The sequence below is a fragment of the Homarus americanus genome, unplaced genomic scaffold (assembly GCF_018991925.1).
Source record: "Homarus americanus isolate GMGI-L3 unplaced genomic scaffold, GMGI_Hamer_2.0 scaffold52512, whole genome shotgun sequence".
NCBI classification, from domain to species: Eukaryota; Metazoa; Arthropoda; class Malacostraca; order Decapoda; family Nephropidae; genus Homarus; species Homarus americanus.
Genome location: NW_024735442.1, coordinates 4,855,422 through 4,867,836, shown reverse-complemented (window position 1 = coordinate 4,867,836; position 12,415 = coordinate 4,855,422). Strand labels below are relative to the sequence as shown.

The window sequence follows — 12,415 nt, the reverse complement described above, 5'->3', positions numbered from 1 at the left end:
TATATATATATATATATATATATATATATATATATATATATATACACACACACACACACTCTTACTCTTAAATCACTACTGTAATGTGATACAGGTGATTAATTTTTATCTCTTGTGCAAAATATATGACGTTTATATTCAAATGATTCGCTGTCTTGCAAAGATTCCAGCAATGCAAATTATATTCTCCTAACTTTAGTCTGATATATTATATAAGACAAAAACTGTAAGCCTAAAACTGTGGCTGGGGGAGAGGGAGGGAGGGAGCAGGAGGTGAGGTGATATGTTTGACAGTTGGAGCCAAAAGTCTCATGTGAGTTTATTTATCAGTCCTTAAGTGACTAAGCTTCTCTCATTTTAAAAATGCCAGTGAATGACCTGGGAGAATATAATTTACATCGCTAGGATTCTTGTAAGAGAGTGATTAATTTGAATATACAGTAAACAAGCTATAATTTGCACTAGACATAACAATTTTAGTACCGTAATCATTTAGTACAGTCAACCCTCACTTTAGGCAGTCCCACATTCCGCGTTTCCACGTTAACACGGTGCCTTGCCAGAACCTAACGAGCTCACATTACGCGGTGCGTGAACCCCATTATGCGGAGAGTGTCCGGCGCGACGCTATTTTTAGATTTGCCCCACCCGCCTGCCTGCCTGTGCTCCTCGCCTCTCCCTCCTCCTCCCTCCGCTTGGGCAAGCCGCGCGGTAAGGTTGCGCAGTGTGTGTCTTTGTTGCGTTATTACTGACGTCATATGACGTATCGGACTGTGATTGGCAATGCATCCCTACCCCCCTCTGCTGCTAGCTGTAATTGGCTTAAAGTATTATGAAGTGTCCACCCGGGGGGGGGAGGGAGGGAGGGAGGGAGGAAAGATGATCCTTGACCTAGCCTCGCCAGTTTCATCCCTCCACGCCAGACCGTGTAAACGTGCATCCATTGTTCTCTAAAATGGCTTCCGCCGGACCACCACCCACAGAGAGAAACCTTTCCTTACCTGGACCCAGCGGCACTAAGCCAAAGAAGACACGACGTTCCTTAAGCTACGAGGTGAAGTATACCATCATCCAAGAGTTGGAGAAAGGAACAAGGCAGGTTGATTTGGCGCGCCAGCATGGTGTGAATGAATCTACGATTCGAACAATAAAGAAGGATGCAGCCAAGATAAAGGAGCACATGAAGATCACAAAGTCTACAGGTGCTTCTATGATCAAGTATTTTCACAACCAGGTGCTTCTCAAGACGGAAAAATTACTTGTGAGGTACTTGGTGCGTCAGGCGCGACGGAACATGGCGGTCGACACGCGCTCTGTTAAGGACTACGCACGTGAACTGTACATTGCAGTGGCACGAAAGATGGGAACTTACAGAGCCCAAACCCTTTAATGCTTCCTCTGGGTGGTTACAGAGGTTTAAGATCCGGAACAAGATCACCAATATAAACATTGGTGGTGAAGAAGCGAGTGCTGACCGTGCTGCGGCTAGGGAATTTCCTCCGTTTTTACGTGAGATTATGGAGGAAGGACAGTACACCGACGACCAGGTGTTTAACATGGACGAATCTGGTCTTTTCTGGAAAAAGCTACCTTCCAAGTCCTTCGTTATAAAGAATGCCAGCAAGATTCGGGGCCGGAAGATGCAGAAGGAACGCATCACCGTCCTGTTTACCACCAATGCCTCCGGTACCAGTAAGCTCAAGTTATCGGTGATCCACACAGCACGCAAGCCGCACGCCTACAAAACCATGGACATGACCAAGCTAAATGTCCACTGGCTGACCGCACGTAAGGTGTGGATGTTCTCTACACTGTCCCTCTCCTGGTTTGATGACTGTTTTGTTCCCGATGTAAAGAAATTCTGTGAGCAACAGAATGTGCCATTCAAGATTTTGTTGCTGCTGGACAAAGCACCAGGACACTCGCCCCTACTGTTAGATCGTCACCCCAACGTAAAAGTGGTCTTCCTTCCTCCCAACACTACGTCTATATTACAGCCCATGGACCAAGAGTTAATCTGTAATGTAAAAGCTGCATTCTCTACGAAAAAATTCAAACTCCTGAACGACTACACCAACACCAGGGAAGAGTTGCGCAACCTGAGTGACACCACCACCGATAGCAAGAGCGAAGAAGATGAGGATCAACAGTTGGCACAGCAAAAAATACTGTTCAAACAATTCTGGAGAGTATTTAACAACAAGAAAACTGTGGACTTCTTGGTGGAGTCATGGGATCAGCTGTCTATTGCTACAACTCGTCACGCATGGAGACATGTGTTGCATGGAATACCAGGTGAGAGGAGGAGTCAATCTGTGACTGGTGAGGTTCAGACTGTTGCAGTAGCAGTGGACCTTGCCAGAGAAGCTGCGCAGACTGTTACAGTTCCAGGCTTCTCCGAGACCACCAACGACGACATCCTGGAGGTGATAATGGAACCTGATGTGACTACCGAGGAGATGGTAGATGATGATGATGACGACGTCAGTGAAGAGGCAGGTGGTGCGTCATCCCAAGAAGAACAACACTTATCCCATAGTAATGTTAGGGGTGCCATCGAGTGTATCGAGAAATCCAAGCTCCTCCTTTCCGACGACCCTGACGCAAACAGGTATGAAATCTTCACTACCCAGCTGTTGCAGACTATGGAGCCCTACATCAAGGTGTATCACGACAACATCAACACCAGCCGTCAGCAAAGCATAACAGATTTCTTCGCCCGCAACCCACCACAGCCAGCCCAAGCCAGTGATAGTGACAGTGAAGATGACTTTGAGGGATTTGTCAGGGAAACCCTGACAAGTGTGGATGACAGTGATGGTGACTCACCTGAGGGCCAGTAGCCTGCCCTCTGCCTCGGAACCAGCCTCCATCCCCGTATGCCGACCCATCTCTTCTACTAACGTAAGTGTTCCACATAACTTTTAGTTTTCCAAACCTAACCTTTATTTTTCCTATGTTAACCTTTATTTTTCCTAACCTAACCTCTTCGATATTACTTATTTTTTCATACCATCATAAAGTTAAGATAAAATTTTTACTACAACATAGTTGTGTGTCGTCAAAAAGTGGAGTTTGGGGGTCGGCACGGACTCTATTTCAATTAATCCCATATGTTATGTTATTCACTTTACGCGTTCCTCACTTTCCGCGGGACCCTGCGGGTTACATTAACCGCGTAAAGTGAGGGTTGACTGTACATGTAAATTACAGGTTTGCACTTAGGTCATTTATTTCTTTTACATTTCTTTTAGTATGGTGTGTGCATGTTAACAAATGAAAATAAATGAAGAAATTTATGTAAATCTAACCAAAAATGCAGTTGAAAAATTTTACATTATAAAATGTACTACAGTACTGTACACTAATGCACTAAAATTTTTATCTCTTTTGCAAATTATTCATTGTCTTGCAAGGATTCCAGCAATGCAAATTATAGTCTCCTAACTTTAGTCTGTGATATTATACAAGATAAAAACTTAAAGCCTACTGTATATTCACCAAACCCTTGCTGGGAGTCAGGGGGGGGGGGAGTGACATGTTTGACAGTTGGCGCTGAGGTCTAGTGAAATATTTATTTGTTTATTTATGTCCTTTAGATTGAGTTTTTGTTTTTTGCTCATAAAATACCATTGAAGTGACCGGGGAGAATATAATTTACATTGCTGGAATTCTTATAAGATAGTGATTAATTTGAATGTAAACATGCGATAGTTTGCACTAGACAAAAATTTTAGTACAGTAGTACCCCGATTTACGCGGTCAATTGAACCCACAGGGTACCGCGGAAAGTGAACAACAGAACATATGGGATTAATTCCAATAGAGACTGGCCCGACCCCCAAACTCCACTTCTTCTGACACAATACCTATGTTGTAGTAAAAATAACATCTAAATTTTATGATGGTATGCTCACACAATTAATATTTAAGAGAAATACAGTCGCCAGGTTAATGTCCATTCAAATAATGGACTCAAATCCCCCCTCTTCCCAACTCACTAGCTCCTACCTCTCTGAGAAATGATTGTGTGAAAACACTAGATTTTAACATTTAGTAATAAATAATACCTCAGACTAAAGTTAGGATAATATAATTGACATTTCTGGATTCCTTGCAGGTCAGGGAATATTTTGAATGTAAACTTCATATATTTTGCACAAAAGATAAAATATTTGCTTTGTGTAAACCAAATTATTACATTAGATCTAAAATTTGTATGTCTAATGCAAAATCTATGATGTTTATATTCAAAATGATCATCATATTGTAAGAATTCCAGCAATGTAAATTATATTCTGGTCCAGTAATTTGTATGAATTTTATGAGCTAAAACAAATATCTTCAGTTAATAAAAAAAAAAATATTCTTCGACACTATCTGTCAATCAAAGTACCCCACCTTGCCTCCCCCCCTCCTCACACTCACGCCAGCTGGGTCGGTCGGTCCCAACCCTCCCCCCCACCCCCCCACCTTCCCTCCCTACCAGAGAAATGTTGGGTGAAAAAACTAGATTTTAACTTTTAGTAATAAATAACACCTCAGACTAAAGTTAGGGTAATATAATTGACATTTCTGGATTCCTTGCAGGTCAGGGAATATTTTGAATGTAAACTTCATATATTTTGCACAAAAGATAAAATATTTGCTTTGTGTAAACCAAATTATTACATTAGATATAAAATTTGTGTCTAATGCAAAATCCATGATGTTTATATTCAAAATGATCATCATATTGTAAGAATTTCAGCAATGTAAATTATATTCTGGCCGGGTAATTTGTATGAATTTTATGAGCTAAAAAAAAAAAAAAATTATACTTCACCGCGTATATGAGTGGATGCACTGCGGAAAGTGAAAGTCCGGTTCTGGCAAGGTTACCGCGTAAATGAGAAATCGCGGAAAGTGAAACCGTGTAAAGCGGGGTAATACTGTAATCATTTTGTACATTATTTTGATTACATGTAAGTACAGCTTTGCCCTTAGGACAGTGTGTACATGTAAATGAGTTTCAATAAATGAATAAAGTTACATATATCGAGCCAAAAATAATAGTTGAAAAACTTTATGTAGACAGAGCTTGGATGGCTAAATTTTAGAAAGATCAATAATTTTAATATAAAAAATGCACAAATATTAAAGAGCACAATTTTCTTGATATTTACTCCACTGGAAACGAATGTAAACATAGAACAGATTACTGAATTGGCAGACTAGCCCATCAGCTGATCAGCTGATGCTCACAACAAAATGTTTTTGTCGTAAGGATTTTGTTAATCGAAGTTTTGTTCGTTAACCGAATTGAAGTTCCTTATGGGAGGTAATTCGTCAATCGAAACGTTCTAACCGAGGGACCACTGTATTGAGTTTGAGCAAAGCTTTAAGAAAATGTATTATCATGTTTTATGTGATTTTCGACATCTGATATACAGAGTACAGTAGTGATTTTGAGATCTCTGAAATGCACAATGCATAATCAAGTTATTTAACAAATATAAAACCTATGTTACAATTTCCTGCTGCTCCTGATTCAGGGTCTGAATCTGGGGAAAACCTTGGAAATCGTGGACACATTCTGGAAAGATGCTCATAGTTGTACATTTGACCTCATCCCATGACTCAGCAATGTTATCTCAGCATTCATGATGTTAAACTTCTTCCAGAAATCTCAAATTGATTGCTGATCCTCACCATCAATTGCAGCTATAAGTTGTCTAAAAGTCCTGTGTAAATAGTACACCTTAAAGCTGGCAATCACAGCTTGATCCATAGGCTGTAGCAAGGATATGGTGTCCTTAGGCAGTATTTAACCCTGATATTAGGTGAAAGGTCATTTAAGTTAACAGAGTGGCTGGGAGCATTATCAAGAAGTAACAAGGATTTGATGGCAATATTTTGTTGGTTACTGTACCTTTCTACTATTGGTCAAAAACAGGTAGTTAACCAGTCTTGGAACAGGCTGCCAATCATCTATGCTTTCCTATTGGACAGCCATACTGTATCACTGGTAACCTAGATTTGGCATATCCCTTGAAAGCCCTGGGATTTTCTGTGTGATACACAAGCATGGGCTTTAACTTGAAACCACCTGCTGCATTACCCCCTAACAGCAGCATTACATGATCTTTGGAAGCCTTAAACCCAGGAGCTATTTTCTCCTCAGTTAAAATAAATGTTCTGGTAGGCACGCGCTTCCAAGAGGGGCCTGTTTTTTCAACATTTTACACTTGCCTCAATAATTACTTTTAGTTCAGCAGAATAAATTTTAGCAGCCTCAGTACGTGTATCAGCACTGGCTGTTTCACCTACCATCTTAATGTTGTGTAGGTTTGAGTGTTTCTTAAAATACTCAAACCACCCTTTGCTGGCAGTAAAGGGCTTTTCATCAGAACTAACACCTTGTTCCTGGCATAAATCTGTGTACAGACTCTTAGCCGTTTCCTGAATCACCATGGTATTAATGAGCACATTTCGCTTGGTCTGGTCCTCTTCGGAGTCTATTCATACACTGCTTAAGAATTCCATTTTCATCTTAACATCACTCAGATAAAAATACGGTGCACAGGCTGACAATGGAGTAGCAAATTAAAAACTAATGTAACTCAGTTTCTCCCCCTGGTCAAACCTCCTTAACACATCTAATTTTGTTTCCAAGGTACAGTAGGGTCGGGATATATGGCGATAAATCTATTTATTTCGCGAGGGAAATCAGGCAGGAAATATTTCAAATTTACCGCCATGGCAAACAAATGCGTTATTTGCTCACCCGAGGCGCCACCATGGCTGCTCACTCACGCATTCACGCTCGCACAGTCTTTCTGATTCAACTCTTGCCACGTGCGGACGCTGTGCTCTCGCTCTCCAGTCAAGGTCACCATATGCTCTACTACTGTCTACTAAGATGCCTAAGCGTACTAGTACCACTCCTCCTAGTTTAGGTGAGAAAAAGAAGAGGGAAAACCTTCAACATTGGTGATAAAGTGAAGATTCTGAACGAGCTTGAACATAGAGCAAGTGCCTCTTCAGGAGGAAGCCAGTCTTCTACACAAGCTTTGAGTTCTATCTACAGTTTTACCCCGCCTAACGCGGTTTCACTTAACGCGTTTTCGCATATACGCGGTGCCTTGCCAAAGCTGAACTTTCACTTAACGCGGATTTTTTCCACATATACGCGGTGAGTGTCCGAGACGCTATTTTTAGATTTGCCCCACCCGCCACCCTGCCTGACTGCCTGTTTTAGCTCATAAAATTCATACAAATTACCAGGCCAGAATATAATTTACATTGCTGGAATTCTTATAATTTGGTGATCATTTTGAATATAAACATCATATATTTTGCTTTAAACTTACAATTTTTAGATAAAAATTTTTCTCTAGGTAACTATGGTATCTTTTGTGCAAAATATATGACATTTATATTCAAAATATTCCTGGTCTTACAAGGAATCCAGCAATGTCAATTATATTATCCTAACTTTAGTTTGAGGTATTATTTATTAAAATTTAGTGGTTATCCCACACATCTCCTTGGGACGGTTGGTGGGGGGTGGGGGGGAGGGAGGGACCGACCGACCATCTGTTACCCTGTGAAGAATTATTATTTTTTTTTATTAACTGAAGATATTTGTTTTAGCTCATAAAATTCATACAAATTACCCGGTCAGAATATAATTTACATTGCTGGAATTCTTATAATTTGGTGATCATTTTGAATATAAACATCATAGATTTTGCTTTAAACTTACAATTTTTAGATAAAAATTTTTCTCTAGGTAACTATGGTATCTTTTGTGCAAAATATATGACATTTATATTCAAAATATTCCTGGTCTTACAAGGAATCCAGCAATGTCAATTATATTATCCTAACTTTAATCTGAGGTATTATTTAATACTAAATGTTAAAAACTCTGGAAGGGAGGATTGGTGGGGGGTGGGGGGGAGGGTTGGGACTGACCGCGCGGTTGGAAGAGGGGGGAGGCAAGGTGGGGTACTTTGATTGACAGATAGTGTCGTGAAGATTATTTTTTTTTTATTAACTGAAGATATTTGTTTTAGCTCATAAAATTCATACAAATTACCCGGTCAGAATATAATTTACATTGCTGGAATTCTTATAATTTGGTGATCATTTTGAATATAAACATCATATATTTTGCTTTAAACTTACAATTTTTAGATAAAAATTTTTCTCTAGGTAACTATGTTATCTTTTGTCCAAAATATATGACATTTATATTCAAAATATTCCTGGTCTTACAAGGAATCCAGCAATGTCAATTATATTTTCCTAACTTTAGTTTGAGGTTATCCCACACATCTCCTTGGGACGGTTGGTGGGGGGTGGGGGGGGGAGGGAGGGACCGACCGACCATCTGTTAGCCGGCTGTGTAGTGTGAGAGGGGGAGGGAGTTGAGTCCATTATTTGAATGGACATTAACTTGGCGACTGTATTTCTCTATTTCTCTTAAGTATTAATTGTGTGCATGTACCATCATAAAATTAAGATGTTATTTTTACTACAACATAGGTACAGTGGGGTATGCTATAACGAATCTAATTGGTTCTAGAACCTTGTTCGTTATAGCATTCGTTCGTTATAGGATTAATCCGTTCCAGGCCCCCAAATACAACCACATAACACTGAAAAATATAATATAAAATTGAAAAAATTGTAAAAAAGTGCATAAATATGCATCTAAACCCCTGAAATAAAGAATATCATTAATACTTGTAATAAAAAAAAACAATTAATTAGTAAAAAAAAAATTCGTTGTAGGAGTTTCGTTCGTTATAGCATTCTCAATTTTATAGGTAAAACCGTTCGTTATAGGAATATTCGTAGTAGAATCCATTCGTTATAGCATACCCCACTGTATGTGCCTTCAAAAAGTGGAGTTTGGGGGTCGGGCCGGTTTCTATTGGAATTAATCCCATATGTTCTGTTGTTCACTTAACGCGGGACCCTCTGGGTTCAATTGACCGAGTTAAGTGGGGTACAACTGTATTAACATTTAAATGGCTTTTACAACATTTCTGATTTTTAATACTTTTGTTTTTTACCTTGCATTATTTGATTTTAGTCCTTTAAGCCTTTATTTTAATTCGGTGACGTATGACCTAAGCTGTTGCGTCGCCAGTGATGTCATTACCACAAGCAACCAATCAATCAATTCTTGGTCAGCACCCCACGATATGTGCCCCAAGACTCTCAATAACTTGACAGCATGCTGGCAAGACTCTTTGAGGTAATGAATATGTGGCTGGCATGTAAGCCGGTTTTCAAAGATAATACCCAGGAAACAGGTCTCTGTAACACACTGCACACAATGACCATAGAGCTGTAGATCTGGAACTGGGTGAACACCTCGGAGGCAGCAAAAATGCATGACATTGGTCAACAACGGAGAAAATCTGAAACCATGCTCTATGGTCCAACATGAAACCTTGTCTAGTGCAAGTTGTTTGTTACCATCAAGCATGGGTATGCAGCGTACTCACGCCGCTGAACGCAGTTTGTTTATATCTTTTAGTGTGTACACTTCATCTCTCGACTCCAATTCTTTGAGTTACCACAAGTGTATTACCCTCATGCATGATGAATGAAAAGAGGTCAGCAAGTGCATGTGAAAGCAGAGGTACTAAAAGAGGCATAAAAGAATTACGTTGGATATAAAACTTGATGTTTTGTGGAGTTTGATGCAGGAGAAAAACTTAGCCAAATTGCAAAAACATTAGGACTTGCTATATCTCCCAATAATTCCCATTGCACCACCTCACGTCTTGCAGCACTCAACATCGTTTGAGGTGAGGTAAATTAAGTGTTTTGTGTACTGCATTTATTATCATACAGTGAGTTCTGCTATAACGCGTATTTTGATAACGCGAATTTGCTCTAACGCGATTTATGAATTAGGAACGATATTTGTATAACGCGAACGCTTGTTTGCTATAACGCGATTTTTGCTTACTATTTCTCCAATTTTGTGGTACAGTGGGGTATGCTATAATGAATCTAATTGGTTCTAGAACCTTGTTCGTTATAGCATTCGTTCGTTATAGGATTAATCCGTTCCAGGCCCCCAAATACAACCACTTCACACTGAAAAATATAATATAAAATTGTAAAAATTGTAAAAAAGTGCATAAATATGCATCTAAACCCCTGAAATAAAGAATATCATTAATATTTGTAATAAAAAAACAATAAATTAGAAGAAAAAAAATTAAATAATGTTCGTTGTAGGAGTTTCGTTCGTTATAGCAATCTCAATTTTATAGGTAAAACCGTTCATTATAGGAATATTCGTAGTAGGATCCGTTCGTTATAGCATACCCCACTGTATTAACTGTGAATATAGTAAAGAAGAATATCAACAAGAAGCGTTCTGGTGATAGAATTCCCGGTGATGATCGTAAAAGAAAGGATATAACACTTGAAGAGAAGCTCGATTTTATCAACCTCAAAATCACCCTTCTCCCCCATCAAGTAAAGTGTTACATTAACTGTATGATTTCATTATTAGATATGAATGTAACATTTATTTAGACTGTGCTACCCTTTGTGTTAGGCTAACTACTAAATTATTTTGATTTCGAGTAATCTGCACCTAACCCTATTTTCTCCATAAGCCCTGTTATTTCTATTACGCGATTTTCTATAACACGATATTTTACAAGAACACAATTATCGCGTTATAGCAGAACTACCTGTATTATATCCATAAAATAATCAATACAATATAATTTCATTTATAAGTGTGCTTGTATTAATTATTTTTGCTAAAAACAATTCATTAGGAATGCAACTCCAATTACATAATGGAAATCAATGGGGAAATGGGGTTCACGTTATGGACAACTTTTCAAGGACGCATCCCTTCCGTAACCCAGGGGATTAATGTATCACCCTATCAGATGACAATATTTAATTACCCTATTGTGTTGATGTACACCATAGGGACACCTACATAATTACTCTTTACAATAGACAACTACCTGTAAGCTTATAAATACTTATGCAAATGGCACCCCTTCAAGGGAACCCCCCCCCCCCTCTGAAAAATCTGGGATCTGTCACTGAACCTCGATGTTAAGTGAGGACCGTCTGTATTCCATAATTAGTTACAAAGAGATAACAATTAGATTTGGTGTTAGCTGTACATTTAATCTTACCTTGTGTCTAGTACTGGCCTCCATGTTGAAGGCATCAGTGTGATTCACAACTTCTTTAAACTGCCACTGGCTGGTACTTATCCAAACTCTTCATTGGCTTGCTGGTTCAGTTATTGTATAAAATATAAATTAACAGCCAGTATCTTTGGTCAGTTTCCTCACGCCCTACTCTGAAAAAAAATATATATATTGGAATTATATACAATACAGTAAATATATACAGCATCTGCTGGTGAGTACAGCATAATGTAAACAGTTGTGTCTTTTGTTTGTTTACAATACTGTATAAAGTGCTCCCCCCAAGTACGCAGTGGAGCTGGCTGTTGATTGGCTGAGTGGCCACTAGCAATTAATAAGAGACAAGCATATCACTTACTGGCCGTGATGTCACCAATGACGTGGACGCCAGTCCCAGTCCTCAAAACACTTCAGCGGCTTGCTTTTTGCTGTATTTTTGGTGTGTTTTTGGCCTCTACAGCTACCATGGCTAACCCCCCTACTGCTGCTGGAACTCCAGCACCTGCCCAGCCAGACAGAAGAGTGAATTCGATGGCCCTGACACACAAGAAGAAGGTATTAGACTGGCTGGACAATGGCAAGAAAGTGTTTATTCTTCTTATTTAAGGGCTTATTTCGTTTTTATTACTCACCATATTTAACTAAGGTACACATATTTAACTGAGGGTAAACCTTCATTGAGGTTATGTGCATAAAAAGTACTTTGTACAGTGACCCCTCGTTTAACGAACACCTCGGTTAACGTAATTTCAATTAACGAACTGCCTTCCATAAGGATCTTCAATTCGGTTAACGAAAAAAAATTCGCTTAACGAACTTCTTACGAACCGACCTCAACATGTTTTCGCTTGCACTGACCGGGCAACCAGCTTTAGTATCAGTTCACCAATACATTAATCGGTTCTAGGGCTTAAATTCCTTACTATTTTTGTAAATATCAAGAAGTTTATACTATTCAATAATTATAAAAGTTTAATATTCAATTTTTTAGTCATTTTAACAATTATTGAACAAAATTGAAGGTAAAGTGACTAGTTTAATGCGCGGCATCCAGCCTCTTAACACAGCAAACAGGCGTCAGTCTCTCTCTGTTTTCACTGGAGGTAACATCTTGCTTGAGACTCTCTTCAACTAAACGCTTTTTTTCTGTTTCCAAGCAAATTATTGGTCATTTTGAAATATATTTTATATATTGACAATATATAATGCAGTGCAGCGTT

The 12,415-nt window shown here is 39.0% G+C and overlaps 1 protein-coding gene across 1 annotated transcript in view; it reads right to left on the bottom strand.

The window, feature by feature from the left end:
* The window catches only part of LOC121871011 (E3 ubiquitin-protein ligase RNF13-like), a gene marked incomplete at its 5' end in the record, with an annotated part of 191,475 nt that extends 179,743 nt beyond the window's left edge, over positions 1 to 11,732 (bottom strand). The window contains 2 exon segments of the mRNA XM_042373066.1: positions 11,178 to 11,347; positions 11,554 to 11,732. Coding sequence (XP_042229000.1) covers positions 11,178 to 11,201 — 24 coding nt within the window.
* Between the last annotated feature and the right edge of the window lie 683 nt (positions 11,733 to 12,415).